Here is a 19,025-nt window from a genome sequence, read left to right as displayed (position 1 = left end):
AAAAATGGGGTATGTCCCAGTAAAATGCCAAAATTGTGTTGAAAAATTGGGTTTTCTGATTCAAGTCTGCCTGTTCCTGAAAGCTGGGATGCTGGTGATTTTAGCACCGCAAACCCTTTGTTGATGCCATTTTCAGGGAAAAAACCACAAGCCTTCTTCTGCAGCCCCTTTTTCCCATTTTTTTAAAAAAACGAAATTTTCACTGTATTTTGGCAAATTTCTTGGCCTTCTTCTGGGGAACCCACAAAGTCTGGGTACCTCTAGAATCCCTAGGATGTTGGAAAAAAAGGACGCAAATTTGGCATGGGTAGCTTATGTGAACAAAAAGTTATGAGGGCATAAGCGCAAACTGCCCCAAATAGCCAAAAAAAAGGCTCAGCACAGGAGGGGGAAAGGGCCTGGCAGCGAAGGGGATAACAGTTGATGCAAACTCCATGACATGCATGTCTATATTGAGTCCTAATAGGTATTAAATGTGATTGTTCTATAGTTTTGAACTAAACTGCTAAATAAATAAAAAAGTCTACATGTTCTACTTTTAAATACCATGCACCCTGCCTTATAAGCCGCAAGGCCTACATAGGGGTGAATTATTAATATTTTAAAGGGAGGTTTTGACCTGTCAAAAGGGTTTATTATGACATGACGAATTGAAGATTTTACACTGCCACAGTCAGACTACAATGGTAGGCCTGAAGCCATGTTTTGCACTGTCACTGTAGTGCAGAGGTCTCCAAACTTTTTAATGCCGCATCCCCCCAGTTGAAAAATAAAAATCATTGGGCCCCCCCTCAGAATTTTTCACAATTATTTTATAAAAATGGCGATGTTTAAATATATCAAAACCTATTTAAACATTGCAGTTAATTCCCGTTACCTTTTTAAGACTGCAATAACATGCTTCTGCTTAAAACAAAGGCCTGTTATCTGTATAATATTTATTTTGGGCAGAGTCTGGGGCCCCACCTGGGATCACTTCAGGCCCCCCTAGGGGGGCCCGCCCCCCAGTTTGAAGACCTCTGCTGTAGTGGAAGGCACAATAAGTGCTACAGTCTACTTGTGACATTTAACTTACAGGCCTTACCTACATTTTGTACCACATTCTAGGGACTCTTATGCAAGTTAAAAATACCAATTAGGACTACGCCAATTCGGCCAAGTTTAAAGGGGGAGCATAGACACGTTACCACTGGTTAGCAGGGTTAAAGTGCACAGAGTTCTAAAGGCAGCAAAAATACAGGGTCCAGCAAAAGGCAAAAAATACAGAGTGACCATGCAGAAAAGGCATGCGTCCTACTATCTCTAAATAGTAACTGAAAATACATGCATGAAACAAAATATATTATTATAAGCAACTACAAAAACGGCAACAATATTTAATAATAACTATAAACAACAACTTACAGCAAGTCAAAGACAATCCCATCTGGTGTGCACATCGGGTATTCAAAGGGCTGCAGGGATAAACTGAAGGAAAGAGAGTTAGCACAGAAAAAAAGGTGGCACAGAGCAAGCAATATTCAAGGACATACGGCAACATGCAGCATATGGGTACAGCGTCATAATGAGGTGGTAAGGAAAGAGCATAGTTGAACAAAAGGAAATATATTGTGTTCGCTGTGTTACATGACAGAATCATATATGCACCTACTCATCAAGTCTATTTGTGAAAATGAGGTGATGACTTTTTACATCGAAGACAGAAAGGTATGATTACCCACACCACAATTTGCATATAAGTGGAAAAAACTCAATTTCTAGCCACAGCCTGGTTGTCTCACCTGCAATGATCAAAGTTTAGGCGCCGGAAAGTGCTCTTGGGAATCTCTGTTAAATGGAAAAAGCAGACAAGAATTACCAACACAAAACCCACAGAAAATATTCATGAAGTATATATGGATGTTTATCGTCAATTCTATAAATAGCTTCATTGCAAAGAACAGGAGGTAATATGACAAGAACAGTCAGTGGAGGTAAAAACTGAGAGGAAAGGGGCATACAGGATCGCACGTGAAAGATGCATTTGCACTGTCCACTAGCCTTACCCTTTTAAAAGCACTGGGCAGATAGTCGTCATGTCAACAAGGAGATGTACATAAAAGTTGCCCCCTCCATGTACTGATGTTATCAACCAGGTCATCTCAGTTATCATCAGTGATGTTAATTAGGTCATGAGTGTTGTATTATGCCAGGTCATAAGCAGTCCATGGCGAGTGTTCAAGTTACAGTTACTTCAGTTAACTATAGCTGGTGAATTTCTGTGTTTTTTAAATTTAGAATGGTATTCTTTAACTGACATTTTCACCAAACTAGAATGTCACTTTAACCTTTGGATTTTGTCAGTGAATTTGTAAGGTTTTTTTTGTTGTTTTTTTTTTTAATGTGAAGGAATTTATTACCATGCCTAACTATAAAGTCACTTTGCCCTTTGGTCTCTTCAGTGAATTTGTAGATAATTTTTTTTTAACAGAAGATTTTATTACCATACTCAATAATCCAAAGCCTCGCCTTGCACAGCCTTTGACCTTAGGCCTACAGCCACGCCTTGTGCCCAACTTCCCCCACCCCCCCAACTCCACTAGTCAGAATACCCCCACCCACCTCCTTATATATATATATTTTTTTTTTTACATTTCAGAACAAGGGGATAGAGTCTCCAAGTCCTAAAAATGGCAGCCGCAACATTTCTCTTTCTGTTGCAATCAACAAATCAAAGCTTGCCATAATGTAAGACTGGTCCCGGTTCGGCAGGATCTGCAAATAAGAATACTTTCAATTTTTCCCCTCTGTATTCCCTCTGTAGTACCAATATCTATACATTTCGAACCTTAATTTCCCCAAAACTACTGAATGGACTTACACCAAATCACAAAAATCTAAAGATCTAGCTTTCTGCCAAATTAGGTATATTTCCGTTCAGCTGTTTTGGCTGTAGCATTATCTAAAATTGCATGGACAAAACACATCTTTGCCACCCCCCCCCCTTTTTTTTCTCAGCACTCCTCTTGACAGATCACCCCAAAGCTTTGCAGGAAGGAGCGGAGATAGATGGACTTTTTTCTTGGAAGGTTGTGCCAAGATCCATCAAACAATGGCACATTTTTCAGCAAAAAGTAGAAAACAATTTCCTGTGGAAACTCGCTACTAAGTAAAACATATTCACCAAATAAAAACAAAGGTTAAAGTAATGTTACAGCTGACTTAAACATTTAATATTGACTTAAAAATGAACAAGCTAAGGGAAAAAAAGAAGAAACCACACTGCAATTCGCCAGCTATAGTTCAGTGAGCTAATTATAATTTGCACCCCAGCAGGGCACAGATGATGACATATTACATCACTCATGACATGTTACATTACATCACTGATGACATCATCCAATAAATATGACTGTTTTCTATACACTTTTCATACTGCAAGATACACTTGAACGCCCAAAGCTCTTTCACCTTTCTAGTGCCAATGGACGCAACCTTTTGCAGCATGCAGGAAATAAAGCTCATCTATGAAAGCACCCACATTTAGTAAAGATGATACTTTTTTTTAGCGGGTATTCAGGTGTGCAAGAAACCTTTAGAGCGTATACTAATCCACCACTAATTTTCTTTTGGGTGCTGGAGTGGCGTGCTACTCCCTAAAAAGCGCTTCGACGCCTCGTCAGGGGTAGTAAGCGCTATATAAATACTATTACAATACAATACCTGATCATTATTTACCTAAATCAGATGTACCTGCTTAATGCCTAATCAGATATAGAATTTTAAGTCAACTGCTTCTCATCTATGCTTTAGCCACAGGTAAGCCAGGTTTGTAAAAATACCTTACACATAGTCTTGAAATTAGAAGAGTGACATACACCTTACAACAATGCTTACAATCATTCTGAGACTTGAAACATTAGTTGAAGAATGTTTAAGCTATGGGTGATTCACTTACAAACCATAATTTCACAGAGTTTTCAATGAACCTCTGGAAATAAATCTGTGCACCTTATAAGTCTCCAGTTTATATAGAAATTGTTGATTGCACTACATGACAACTCTGTAATATCAGCGTGTGCTTTGAAATAAATCCACAGGATAATAATGTATTGTAAACATCAACTTTAGTTTTTCTCACATAATTTGGCAACAGAACTTGGATTTAAGCCACAACCTATTAGTAATGTATATCTGCAACTCACTGTAGATGCACTCAGTCTCTACCTTTTTTAAATGTAGTACTGTGTGCACTTAAAATTTTGTTAGTGGTTAAGCTGTGTACAGTATAAACATACATTTTACCATACTGAATCAGACTTGTCTCCAGAAGTACACTATTTATCTTTCATAAATGCACACTTGTACACACAGTCAATGCATGCTGTATATGTTTGTGCGCTCTGTGCTACTTACTTTCGTTTTTAAAATGATCTACTGGCTTATAGAGTAATTTGAGAAGCAGTAGCTTGGACGTTGTCATCAATAAAGTGATTTAACGTGCCATGAGTGATGTAATATGTGAGGTCATAAGCAGAGCATGATGGGGACGTAAGTTATAGTTCGTGTACTCAACTATAACTGATGCATTTCAGTGTTCTTTTGTGTTCTTTTGTGTTTTTAAGCGTTTAAGTTTAACTCATTTCAACACGTTACTATTACACAACTTTTTACAGTGAATTTCTCTTTTTTTTGTTTTTTTAAATGCCAAGGATGATTCTATTACCATACCTGATTAACGTCTATTAACATTTTTTTTCAGTGAATATATAGTTTTTTTTTTTTTTTTTTTTTTTTAAATCATTTTCCGTCTACACCTCCATGCGCACGGTCTGTGGTGGCTCGCAGAAGGGGGTTGAAACAGGCCCACCTTCTGCTGATGGCCAACCTGCCCCTTTTTGCCCTCCTTGGTCAGTTTCTGCCCCTGCCCGCTTCCTGCCTGCCCTCTATTCTCCATATGAGTGCTCCTGACCCCTCCACCCTGCCCTAGGTGGTCAAGTTGCTGTCTCTGCTCCCGTCCCTCCCGCCCCTGTTCTCTGTATGCATGTCCCTGCCCTCTGTGGTCCGTTGTGCTGTCCCTGCCCATGCCAGACTGCTCTTTATGACGAACTCGCTACCCCTGCCCCTCATCCCCCTGCCCTCTGTTCTCTATGTACTTCCCACTGCCTCTAACTCCTGCCCTGATGGTCCATTGTGTGGACCCTAGCCATGCCAGCCTGCTTGGCGTAGTCAGAATACTGCCCTGGTCTCCCTTCTGCCAGCCCCTGCCAATCTCACCAGCCCTCTGTGGACAGATTGCTGCCTCTGCTGGCCTGCCTTACATAGAAAGGTTGCTGCCCCTTTCCTGCCCCCCCCCCTCTTTCTCTGGTTGAGGGCCATTCCTCTTTGGTCAGCTTGTTGCCCCTGCCACATCCCCTTTCCTTGTCTTACTTTGTCAGAGACTGTGCCTGGTCCTCTCCCTCCTGCCCTAAATGTTCTTTAGTGCTACCACTGTCCCCCTCCTACTTCCCCTCCATGCTTAGCTTGCTATTCCTGTGCACCTTCACCCTGACCTCTGTTGTTGGCGTCCACGTGTCTGCCCCTCCCTCCTGCATTGGCTGATGTGCAGCCACTGCCATTCCCGCTTCCCCTCCATGCTTAGCTTGCTATTCCTGTGCACCTTCACCCTGACCTCTGTTGTCGGAGTCCACGTGTCTGCCCCTCCCTCCTGCATTGGCTGATGTGTCGCCACTGCCATTCCCGCTTCCCCTCCATGCTTAGCTTGCTGTTCCGGACCCTCTTCGTTGTTTTGTGCACGCTCCTACGTGCTCCCTCCTGCTTCTTGAACAGTTGGCCAGATTTTCAGCCTCGTGTGGCATTTAAGAAGTGAACAGGAGGCTCTGATGTGTTCAGGAGGTTGCTACATGTCTTAGGTGTGAGTATGAGAATGAGTGACCTTCAGTATTGCTTTTGCGGATGCAGAGTGTGTGTGTAAGTGAGAGTGAGGCAGAGCATAGGTTTCTGATGGGTTGGTCAAAGTGTATGTGGCTGTTCAGGTATTCTGGTCCTGTGTTTTGTGGGGCTTTGTATGTGCGCATGAGAAGTTTGGATTGGCTGCCCTTGTGCATGGGGAACCAATGAAGCTTCCTGAGGTGCAGTGTGATGTGGGTGCGGCATGGGGGAGTCAAGTATGAGTCTTGCAGTAGTGTTCTGGATGGTCAGGAGTTTGTGTAGGAGTCGTTTGGAGATTCTGGCATGAAAAAGTGTTGCCGTAGTCCAGCCTGCTGGAGAGGAGTGCTTGCGTGATGGTCAGTCTTGTGTTGATAAAGTGGGTCACGGTGATGCCGAATGGTGATGTCCCAGGTTGCAGATGTGGTCGGGGCATGGGTATGTTGGGGCCCGAGTGGATGGTCTAAATGATTTCTGCTGGGTCGTTTCTGGTGAGGATTTCCATTTGCTCAGGTGGCCGTCATGGTTGGTGGTGGACAGGTTAGCAAGGAGTTCTCCGGGGTTGGGTTAGTGGGCGAAGTTGCTGTAGATGTTTGCAATTTTCCTGTGGAAGAAATTGGGTAGGTTGTTGCAGGCAGCCTTGTTGTTGACAGTGGCTGAGGACAAGGTGAAATCCTTAACGATCGAGAAGATCTTCCTGCAGTTGTTGGAGCATCCTTCGATACAGTCCACTATCGTTTTTTTCTGGTGATAGTGTCTGAGTGCAGCCTTGCAGGTAGTTCTGTCTGTGGTGTTGTGGCTGGCTCTCCATTTCCTTTCTAGCTGTTTACAGTGTTGTTTAGTGTGTCAGAAGTCTTCTGTGCACCAGCTGGACTGCTAGATTGATCGACTATGCTTGTTGGGTTTCATAGGTGCGAAGGAGTCAGCGCAGTTCTTGATTCAGTTGCTGAAGTTGTTGACATGGTTGTAGAGGTTGTCAATGGGGCTAGGTTGATCCGTTCTGAGTGCGCTGAGCCAGTCTGTTTCTGTGATTTTGTCCCAGCTGCAGTGTGGAATGCTGAACCTGATAGGGGTGGTGACTTGAGGTGCGTCGAATTGGGAGTTGGGGATGTGTGGTCAGTCCATGTTAGTGGTGTGGTGGAACTGTATTTGATGCCATAATTTGTGGGAAGAGAGGGTCCAGTGTGCATCCTGCAGTGTGCGTTTGTTCTGAGACGAGCTGGGTGAGTCTCAAGTTGCTCAAGCTTTTGATGAGTGCTGTGGAGCAACGGTCGTTTTGGTTTTCCAGGTGAAAGTTGAGGTCACTGAGGAGAATGCAGGCTCTGGAGTCGATGCAGAGTTACAAAGTCATTGAGGAGGTTGGTAAAGGTGGCTCGTGCTCCAGGTGGTCAGTAGGAGAGGATTCCATGAATGCACTGGCATTCTCTGCGGATCTTGTGCTGTTGGTGACTTCCTTGTAGATGATAACAAATCCTCCTTCTGGCTTGCAAAGGTAGTCCTGTCGAGATATCTTGTAGCCCATTGGGATTGCCATGGCTAAGTCGGGAGCAAATCAGAGGTTGAGCCAGCTCTCTGTGATGAAGAGGATGTTGGGTGGGTCGCTGCTCAGCAGGTCCCGTATTTCTATTGTGTTTGCTGAGTAATCATGTGTTGAGAAGCATGGATTCGAGGGGGTGTTGACGTGTGGGTTTGCTATGGTGTAGGCATTGTTGGTGCTTGTGTGGTGTGTTTTGGGAGGGGGGTGTTGAGGAGGTTGTTAGTATTTGAGTTGGGGGTGTGGGTGGGCGGCTGGCTGCTAGAGAACTAGCAGCTGGTGCAGGTGAAAGCTCTTACCGTGGTGTAAGACGCAGCACAGCAGCAGCTGGGGGATGGCATCTGGGGTATAGCGACCTAAGAAGTGCTGCGCCGAATCACCGGGCAGTGACTGGACCAGGGTGCCTGGCACTGGGTGCGGTCCATGCACGGACGAGTACAAACGGGCTTGCCTTTGGCATGCCAACTGCACACCCATTGAGTGTGTCTGTGTTGCAACTGCCAATAAGTAAGTCCTAGGAGGGGTAGGAGTGAAGAGTGCTGTAAAGGCATTTCCTGTGATGATAGGTGTTGGGAAATTAAGTCCTCTTGCATAATTACTTCTTTTAAACAAAGTTTTTGGAGGGAAAACCAGTGATGTCACAGTGGATGATGGGAGATCCACTGATGTCACTTCCTGTGCTGATGGGTGATGGCAAATAAATTCCTCTTGCTTGGATTCTTTTTGAAAGATGGTTCAGGCAGGAAAATAACTAACTTTATGATAACAAACAACTGTTGAATAGAACTGATTATATAAAGCTCATTGATATTAGAGCCTTATTAAACCGCCCATGCCTTGGGTTCCTTTTGGCCTCTGTAGAGCTGTTTTGAAAGCAGATACAGGTGGTGGGGAGTTTTATTAAAGGTGGTATTTGAGGCAGTGATTGATTGAAGTATGATACCAGAGTTATGGTGTGGCTCCTATCTGGTCCCAATACCAAAGTGAAATAACTGGAGACTGCTCATCAATTTCAGGCTACTCTCCTTGCCATGTGTCCTCCAGGATCTGCAAACATCTAGATGAGAATCAGGTGCTCAGGGTAGAAAACCAGGCCATCACTCCAAAGGCCGAAGCGTGAATCAGGAGAGGTATGACTAGAACGCGGAATGCAGAAGCATTTATTTGACTACAAGTTGGGGTCTGCAACCTGGTGCCTTGCTGCTGCAGTCTGCATTTGTACACTTTAGTATGGCTTTTGACTTGAATGCTCTCTCACCTCTGGGGAAGAAGTTACTAGCATTACTGAATAGTACAATGGTACCTGGGTGAAAATGGGTAAATGGCCTATTTATTGGGACAGCAGAGGGATGTGGCAAGGTTGTATCCTTGCTCTCCTGGCTGATCTGAACCATCAGATACGTTTTCCTCTGCTTCCCCTACAACCAGCAATGGGGCATTATCGGCTATTATTATGCAGATGGCATTAGATGGTGTACTTGCTTGTACAGAGTCACCGATAATAAGCCACATCAGATCACGACCCATGGGTTTGGAACCACGAATAACAGATGTAAAGGAACATGAAACTGTGTATTGTCTACAAATTATCCTTGTGCAAGGAAAGAGGCGCAAAAAGAAATGATGTCTGTGTTTTAGGTGATGCCTTACTCAGATTCTATAAGGTTTATGGTAACGCCATATTTTGTCTTTGGGGCATCAACATACCCGCCTTTGACTCATGACACAATTGAACCCTGGAATGCTCCTTTTTGGAATAAGATTTTGCATGTCTGCAAATGAGTGCCCGTCCGTAGGGAACTGAAGCTATCTTCTTGCTGAGCCAAAGCTCTGTGCAACCTTTTGATGTGTTTTTGAAGTTATCTAGAGCATACCAGTAGATACTCCAAGCCCTGCTATGTAAAGAAATTGAGTTCAAGGTTGTTATTCAGATGCCTCATGCGGCTAATTTTGTAATTTATTGTTGGATATCCTACATTAAGCCCACTGAGGGGTCCCAATGGACCCATGCCCCCACCACATCTACAACATGGGACATCCTACAATAACCCCACATTTTTTCTTGATCCAATAACACCCCTAGATATGTTCATGTCTAAATGTAAACAGTCTACTAACAAACTATCTGATAAATGTGATCCTTTATATCTATCCAAGAAGAGGACATACAGTCAAGTACTGCATGCAAAATAGATTTATAAGCATGGCAGACCATTTTTATTTCAACCTTGACTTGAAAATACTATGGACGATTAGAAGATGGGTTCGCTGTAGGATGACGTTAAAATGCAGACCGAGAAGACGTGGCTGCAAGACTTTAGAGCCTTTCTCATTTGACTGTCCTGCCTTGCAAAGTATGAGGAATGCAACAGTTGTTAATTTTTAGCTGATCATATCGTCAACAAGATTTTGAGGAGATCAACTTTCCAGAAAACAGTATCAAACTTGTACAATGTCTTAATGTTTTTATGTAATGTAAATGTGACAAAATATTTTTTTTCTCTTGTAGAACACTGTGAATCACAAGTAATATATCCTTTTTAAATGCAGTAAACATAATTTTCTGCTATGAAAAAAAACTGATCGGTGTTAAAACAATGAACAAATAGACTCACCTGCCTTCTTGCCCCCATAGAAGTGGGTGTATTCGGCACACGTGATGTACCTGAGTGAGAGAAAAGCAAGACACTTTAGAGGGCTTGACACCTGCTTCTCCAAAACAGGGTAGAATGGGGTAGCAGCATTTGGAGCAAAGGTTTGGGGCAATGCAGTGCCATCCCCTGCTAAGGTGCTGTCACTTTCAGTTTATGTTTTGGATGAGAAGGGCTTGGATTTTCACAGAGTAGTAGAGGTCAGCAGAATGCTAAAAAATGGAGCGGTCAGGAGGCTGGAGGGAGGTCACAAGGGAGGAGAGGCTGATAGGGCTCAAAGGGTACTAGGGAGGACCTGGCATGATGGTGGGATTCAGACACTTTTAAAGGGAAAAAAGGCTGGTAGGCTGTGGGATAGAGGGAAGGTTAGAAGGAAGGGTCTTCTGCGAGGGTCTTGAAGCTGTGTAAGCAGGGCGCTTGGTAATGTGATCACAGCAGGGGCTAGGATATCAATGTGCTGGAGAGGACGGGGAGGGCGCTGAAACAGATATTTCCTGGTAGGGAAAAGAAAGGTGAATGTTGAGGAAGTACAGACCAAAGCACAGTCTGGCACTGGGATAAAAAGTTTGGAGGAGAAAGGGGGGGGGTCCAGAAAAGGTGTTGGAGAAAAATATCTAGCAGGTAAAGCAGTGTGCTGGGAGTACAGGAATAACTCTGCCAGTAGGGGAGGTAGTCTTGGCATGGTTCTAACAGGGGCGGTGGTTACACAGACTTGGGGTACAGGGTGATTGCTAGGAAGGATATGTTAGCATGGTACTGGGGTTTTACTTGCATCCGACGGGTTCCTGGAAGAAGATGCTGATGAGGTGCATCACATCATGAGCAGGGCAATAGAAGCTGTGGCACAATCAGGGTGCTATTAAAGGACAAGTTTCAATGAAAGTACTTCAATTAAGATTCCACCAAATAGTGGATAGACTAAGACAACCCCTCTTGCTTTTTTTCTTATAAAGTCTAATTTTAATTTTTAAAAAAAGTTTAACAATCAAATATTACTAAGTGGCTTTAATCCCCCTTAAAGCTTACGTCCCCCTTAAAGCTCAAATTCCAATGGGATTGAGTCAAGAACCAAAGCTCTCTTTATGAAAAATGAGCGATGCAAAACAAATGTCAGCAATTACTCAGATGATGTGCTTCCTTCTACCTTTATTTTCTTTAGCTAATATAAACTAAAACAGGGTGAGAGCACTTTGCTAGCATACCAATACACATTTCAAAGACAGAACTTTTTCCACTTCAGTGAGACACTTTAGGTTGAAAATACCTTTCGGACAGTAACAATTAGTTTCTGAAGTCCTGGTGAAATGCCTCCCTTTTTTATTGAGGTTCACTGTAATTAAATATCTTAGGTGTCTGATATCATCAGATGAAAAGACCTAGATTAATTCTGACCAGACAATGTAAAATTGTCTTTAGGACCAAAAGCTAACCTACTGGTCAATATCCCTTTCTAAATTAAAAGTTCCTCTTTGGGAACAGGTTTTATTTTCCATCTCAGAATCTAAACAGCGTAATATCCATTAATCCGTACTTTTAAATTAGATCAATACGCAACATGATGGTGGTAATAAATTAAGTTCCAAAGGACTTTTAGACCCGAAAAGGTACAACGTCGGGACATCTTTGTGGGTGATACTGCGCTTTACAAATACACATAACGAAGTCTATTCCTCCAACAGAAATACACTTTGGTCACCTTGATTACAGGATCAGCATTTTAGGCTTCAGCTTCGGCCAGAACAGAAGGATTAGCAAGGAATGAGATTAAATGATGGAAATGCTTGAGGGGACTCTACTATAGTACGAGGACCAACTTGGCGCACTACATCAACTATTAGCTTATCTGTGAATCCATGGTAGCAGTGTCTTGGGCCTTCCATAAGCACAACATTACACTAAATGGGACATTAGCCCTACGGAACGTGTGCAACTGCTATTCTGTAAACAAGTGATTTGCAACCTTTTGACTTTTGTGGACCCCCACTTTATCATTACTGGAACCCGAGGACCCCCACTGAATCATTTTTGGAATCCGGGGACCCCCCCCACTGAGTCACTACTGAAAGCTGTGGGGACCTAATTTGTTAATACTGTTTAATATTCTGAGCAGTCGCAGACGCCCTGAAGAGGTGCCGTGGACCCACAGGGGTCTCCGGACCACACGTTGGGAACCACTGGTGTAAACAAGTAATGAAGGTCCACAAGAATTCCACAAGCTATTCACCCCATCCCCTCCAATCAGAACCACGCTCACTACTACTACTTCAGAAACACCAGAAAAGCAGCAACAAATAGTTTCAGTTAAAAATCCTACACATCCTAAAATGAAACAGCAACCACATGGTAAGTAGAGAACCAAACCTGACACCCGAAACACTTCTTGTGGAAAACCCAAATTAAACCAGATGAACCATCAAGGGAAACAAATGAACAAAGAGAAACATCCCACTGGGAACCACAGAGTTAAACACATTGGAAAATGAAATGTTATAGAATAATGTATAGGAGTTATGACTGTGATTTATGCATATTTTGCTGTTTGAGTTCTTTCTGCTTCTCTGTTGTGCTGGCTGTCTTGTGGTACTAGAATTTCAACTTGAGATAGTCTGTTTGCTGCACTTAGTTGTACAGCGGGCAAGCAGTTTGTTGTATTTTGTATTACTTTGTTGAACTACTTGGGATTGTGTTAGTATAATACTTTTTTGTCATTATCTGTGGTAATCAATGATATTTTATGTTTAATTATGGCACCACAGTAATAAGATCTGTAAGTCAAACTTCTGAAAGTTTGCTTCACATATCAACTGTCAACACCTACATTTGTTTAGGTCAAGGCCTAATACAAATCCTTATTTCTACAGGATGAGTCAACTTTCAAAGGACCTGCCTTGTTTGCTGTAGCTAGACATGATTTAAGGGACTTGGTGCATCTCAGAAGACATCATGCATCCGTGAAGCATACTGATGTATTTTGACACTCCTTCTCAAACCCACATTCACCTCCATGGATGTTTTCCCAGAGCTTTTGCTTAATCTCCCCTATATGAAACCTACAGGGTAACCCACATGTGATTTTACAAGGATACTCACTGTTTATTTCTTTAATGATTTCAAGAGGCCATCAAAGGCCTCTCACTATTATCTTTGTACATCATAAAAGACCCTGATCAGTCTGGGTCGCTGGAGTTTCTATGAACTAGAAACCAGTTTCAGCTTCTCTGGTAAAACGGTTAATAATTAACACTTTTAACACTTGTAACGCCCTGCTCCTGACTTTATCAGTCATAATAAGATATTGCATCATGCTCAGCGGTGGAGAGATGGCCTGCATATCATGACACACATTTCAGATGTGATAGACTCTGCTAGAGATGGAATGACACCTACAGTGCACCCCACCACTGGCAAAGGAAGGACCATATATCCTAGAACATACCACTGGAATTGTGGGATGACATAAAATGTATTAAGAGACAGATACAGTATTTTTCTTGCAGCTATTGGAGATATAAGTTGAAGGGCAAGCAACACACTTTGGTTGGTGGAGATCTGGCACAGGGGGACCCAGGGCTCACCAGGGAGTCTTCACCAATGGCTGGAATGGAAAGACCAGCAAGTGTCCGGTTTGGGTGAGAACAAGTCTTAAAAGCTGCCTACTAACCTTAGTCAAAGAATGGGCCTCATTAAACAGTTGTGCCAATTCTCTACACCCTGTAGCTGTTTTGCATTTTGTTGTGAGCTTCCTTCGGTGCCCCGTGAATTCCTTCCTTGCAGTTTACTTGTCTTGCGCAGTCCATTCACCACCTTCTTTTTAGGGTCGAGCCTGCGTTGCATGCGCATCGCAGCGAGACGCTTTAGGTATTAGAAAATGGCTCGGAGCCCTGTCGACGTCACGTCAGTGTTTTTCATTGGTTCGTGGGCTTGCCTATTAAAATCTGCTTGCTTTCATTAGTCGAAGGCATGCATACGTCATGCCTTTTCCGGTGGCTAGCCCTCCTCGAGCGCATCGACCAAGTACAGAAAACATGCGAGGCTCGCGGTTTTCTGTCCGGCTAGTGGACTACTTTTTCTCTATTTTCCTAGCATGATTTTGCTTGGCAGAAGTCGAGCGCTTTACACAGTTAATTGCACTTTTTCGGGTTACATACATAAATGCACTTTTGCCGATAGGTGAAAAGTCGGGTTAGGAGTTTACAACGCTATCAGCTCCAACATGAGCAAACGCGAGACCCGTTGCATTGCAAATGCTTGTTATATCCACTCACCACTTCAGCACTTGCCTGAAGCGAAGGGCCCAGGTAGGAGCCATGGTATCCAGGAGACCCAGCACCTCTTTCCTGACAGCTGCTGTGTTTTACAAGTTTTATGTCTTCTTCACTTCCACCCGGCTCTCCACCTGTCTGCTGCTGCTTTCTATCCACTGGCTCTCTACTAGTCCCTCTTCCACTCCTACTCAGAGGCTCCTCCAGTCCAACTCTCTGCCCCCACTAGACTGCTCCCTCTTCCACTCTGCACCACCTTCTCTTGTATTCCACTTCTTCATCCGCAACATCAGAAGACCCTTCCCCTTTGTACTCTAATCCAATGTGCTATTACAACTAGATCCTGAAAGGTCAAACCATGCTGAAGTTATACCTGGAAAGCACTCCTGCCAGCAACAAGCTACAAATGACCACCTCACTTCTCTGTCAAAGATTCCTTCAGTTGTTTCTGAGATAGGCTGACTGTCATGAAGGACTACCAGGCGTCAGGATGTATGACGGCGGATATCGTTGCCGTCAGGATGTATGACATTTTGTCTCAGTGCCCTGGTGTATGGGAGCAACAGTTGCTCGAGGTTAACATTTGTTGTATTCCTAATAACTGCAACAAGTCACTGCCACTGAGAGCAGCCTCTGTGTTTTGTGCACTGCACATGGGGGGATGGGGCACTTTTCTGGAGACTGTGTGGCTGTAGGCCAGAGAATGTAAATTCCCCTGCTCTCTCAGATTCCCCCAGGTGCTGCCTGTTAACTCCTACTCCCCCACGCCACATGCTTTTTCACCGTGGAACACCACAAATAATTCTCCACTCTTTCTCTCTTCACTATAAACGTCGATCCTGAATACTTTTATATCATCTCGGGTTGACTAACACAATACTTAGATTTGCTCAAGCCACGTTGTATGTATGGACTACAGATGATGCAGAATGATGCGGCTAGGCTGGTCCTGTCCGGAGTAATTATTCATGTCCTTTCTATAATAAAAGCACCAGTTCTTTACAGCAAAAAAATTGCATTAACCCTTCTTAAATAACTGATACATCTGAAGCAAACACAACATCACACACAATCTTTTCATTTGCATTCACTTATAAAATCATTCCACCAACCAAGTTGGAAAAGGAATATTTAGCATTGTTCTGAAGGGAGAAGGTTGGTTCAGAGAACTAAGCCGGTTAAGAGTGTTGCAGAGTGAAAGCTCTGTTAGGAAAAATTATTTCCCACGCTCTCCTTGGATTTTTATTTATTTTACTTATGTTTTGGTCGTGTGCAAATCTCCCTTGATTATAGTTCTGGCAACAGATCGCTTACTGTCATTTCCATATTGCCCATTCTGCCAATGTTTTTGGATTGCCTCACTTTCAGAAATCTGGTAACAACTTCATAGTTGCACATACATCTAGACCAGCGCTTCCCAAACTGTGGGTAGCAAGCTGAACTTTGGTGGGGCGGGAAAGTCCCAACAATAAATAAAAATGCCTTCAAATTCTGTGTTTATCGTGTCACGTTTGCCAGTGCTCCAAAGGCAGAGGTCAAATGTCAGGCTGTCTTCTGACAAATTGCTGTTTTTTTTATTTTTGTTTTTTTAAACATGGGGAATGGAGTTTACTTTTCTTTCTCCGACTGCAAAGTGAGAGGGGTTCTTAAAGTGAATTATGTGGCAATCTTGCTGGAGTAGAAGGGAGTGTGAAAGGTAAGGCTATAGGATGTCTTTTTTTGCAACACACAACAAAATGTAAATACCTGTAAAACTGTACGCATCCCAGCAGTTAGGAAAGCAAAAATGAAGCACTTTTTTGTGAAATTCTGAAGTGTACTGGAAACAGTGATTTGAATAGGATCAAAACAGATCAAGACACTTTACTTGGTGATGCGCAAACAAATATTCATAGAAAATGGATTTCCACACAGCATTTATGCACAATATAGTTTACCAGTAAAACTGCATTTCTGTGCCAAGTTAGTGGCCATTTCAATGGAAAACATGTGGTCGGTAAATGACAGTACGTCACTGCACAATGCTTTAGATTCATTCAAAAACTGCCCCTCCTTATGTCCTTCAAAAGTAGGCGGGTCATAAAAGTTTGCTGATCTAAAAAGTTTGGGAACCACTGATCTAGGCTGCATCTGGATCACCTTCACACTGTGATTTTGTCACACTTGCATTGCATCTCAGTGACTCCTACTTCTATTATTGTGTTTGTATCACAACTAGACAGGCCCTTCAATTTTTTAGGATTTCTATGAGTCAAAAATGCAAATTCCTATACAGGATTCACGCCTCAAGGAACACCAGTGATGGTCAGGCAGGGATATGCATTCACTTCATACAGCCATCTCGTCTGTTGGCGCTTGTAAGAGGTCACCAATGAACACCCTGCAGGGCAGGAGGGGCAAGGGGCGAAGGTGCAGGGGCATTGAATAACCGCCCATGGGTATGACTTAAAGATGGGTCTTTTGGGCATGTAATGGTTAGTTAGTACTTAAATAGTGCAGACTTAGCTGGCTGAGCAAACATCAGGTATGTGCGAGTCCTAGGAAGGGGCAAGATGCATTTGTGACCATTTAAGAAGCCCTTTGTTAAGTAAAGCCAATGGCAGTCTGCCATTAATGATGAACTAGGGATACTTTAATAAATAGTAATAACTAAGAAATTCACAGGCAACATTTCCTTTTTTTTTTTTAATTCACTTTTTCAGAAATGCTTTGGTGAGCGACATGAGACGTGCTTCAGTGTGGCATTCCTACCTTGGTACTATGTTTAGCTGTTTTCCAATGTTAGTGTTATTTTTAAAGGAAATTAATTTTTGATTCAAAAACGTTTTTTGGTCAGTCCTTATTCCCATGCTTCCTGACGGAGAACAGGTATGATCTTTACAAGGGAGACACAATTTACAGTTTTTCATAGAGATGAACTAATCTTCTGAAATTAGCTGCCTGTTTTGTTAAAGCGGTCTGTTGATGTTTAATTAAACCTTTTCTAAATAGGACACATCTCCGAACAATTGCAGGGATATTTAGAGAGCAGCAGATTACATTATATTGTACTTTTATTGCATTTGTGCAGGCCTTGGTACATCTGATGAGAGAAGACAACACTTTCCATACTCGTCATGTGTTGGGTTTGGTGATGCTGGGGCAGGACATTAGGTTTAGTCTATATATGAGGCGCCTGGAGCAGGACTGCGGGTAAGCGAGTTTAGAGGAGACAGAGCCTGGATTACAAGAGAGTCCTGTCACCTGGGTCACATGCTGACTGTCCTGGCCATTCTGTCAGCTATGTCGCCGTTACAGAATCAGAAGGCTGTCGTATTCCAATAATGCACCTAGCTGTGGTAGAAGAGTCTACCTGCGACGGCAGGTGGTCCCCTCACTTTACATATTATCTGGAAATAAACTTCTGCATCCCTCAAGATGTGCTTGTTTAATGTTGTTTGGGTTCACTCAAGTCAAACCAAATGGAATAACACACCCGATAAATAATTGTTAAGGTACAGCCCGACAGAACATTTGATGCCCAGCAGCAAGAGTCATATTGTAACTTTAGGTCTGAGGTTGCAACTCAAGTGTAAATAAAAATGCTTAAATAATACCACTTAAAATGCAATTGTACGCCATACAATTCCCTATTTGTGGTTGGCCAAAATTTTCTCATTCATACCAAGATATACCGGGGGGGGGGGGGGGGGGATCGTACTAGGTTGCACTTCCACTGGTGTCAGCACTGCCACCTGCTGTGGCACTTAAGAGCCATCTGGGTGGACATTACATTGTGATTGCTCTGCTCATTTCCTCACATCGCCTCTGGGAGGACTTTATATTGTAACTGTTCTGCTGCTGCACTCATGTTTAATAGTGTAGTCCTTGTAATGCATTTGCTCTACTTGAATACTCACCATGAAACTATTGCATCTGCGTTTCATCTGTAAGTCACACATTGGGTTGTCTTATAGCTGCAATCACTTCTGTAGGGTTAGGAATTACAGTCACTTAATTCCATGGCTGTGTTGCCAGAAGTGGATCCTTCGTTTTGTCACACTCAATCATTCAATCAATCAGCATTTGTAATGTGCGACTTATCACCCAGGGGGTCTCAAAGCGCTAGCTGGGGGGATGCAGGTGAGTCGAAAAGCCAGGTCTTGAGGTCCTTCCTGAATGGAGCCAGCGAGGGGACTGCCTGAGGTGGAGCGGCATCGTGTTCTAGGTCTGCACGGCGAGGTAGGAGAAGGATCTTCCTCCAGTTGTGTTCTTACGAATCCTGGGGATGGTGGCGAGGGCCAGTTGAGCCGAGCGAAGTTGCCCGGAGGGTGTGTAGAAGGAGACGGTGGTTGAGGTAGGGAGGTACGATGTTGTGAAGGGCCTTGTACGCGTGTGTCAGGAGCTTGAATGTGATGCATTTGTTGACAGAGAGCCCGTGTAGGTCTCTCAGGTGGGCGGAGATGTGGCTGTGTCGGGGAATGTCCAGAATCAGTCTATCCGCGGCGTTCTGCATTCTCTGTTGTCTGGTTTGGAATTTCTTGTTGATTCCGCATAGAAAGAATTGCTGTAGTTGAGTTTACTGCTGAAGGGGACCTGGGTGACTGTCCTTGTGTCGATGGGAATCCACTTGAAGATCTTCCGGAGTAGGCGAAGAGTGTGGAAGCATGAGGAAGAGACTGCATTGACTTG

The 19,025-nt window shown here is 43.3% G+C and overlaps 1 protein-coding gene across 1 annotated transcript in view; it reads right to left on the bottom strand.

Annotated features, from left to right (window-relative positions):
• PPIL2 (peptidylprolyl isomerase like 2) overlaps nucleotides 1-19,025 on the bottom strand; it is a 280,729-nt gene that overhangs the window by 237,879 nt on the left and 23,825 nt on the right. The window contains exons 2-4 of the mRNA XM_069215327.1: nucleotides 10,057-10,106; nucleotides 1,782-1,827; nucleotides 1,405-1,467 (exon numbers count right to left, since the gene is read on the bottom strand). Of these exons, the coding sequence (XP_069071428.1) occupies nucleotides 1,405-1,467; nucleotides 1,782-1,827; nucleotides 10,057-10,106 (159 nt within the window). The remainder of the gene's footprint in view (nucleotides 1-1,404; nucleotides 1,468-1,781; nucleotides 1,828-10,056; nucleotides 10,107-19,025) is intronic.

This window comes from Pleurodeles waltl, chromosome 11, assembly GCF_031143425.1.
Source record: "Pleurodeles waltl isolate 20211129_DDA chromosome 11, aPleWal1.hap1.20221129, whole genome shotgun sequence".
Taxonomy (NCBI): domain Eukaryota; kingdom Metazoa; phylum Chordata; class Amphibia; order Caudata; family Salamandridae; genus Pleurodeles; species Pleurodeles waltl.
The sequence above is the reverse complement of the archived record's forward strand: the minus strand, read 5'-3'. Positions and strand labels throughout refer to the sequence as shown.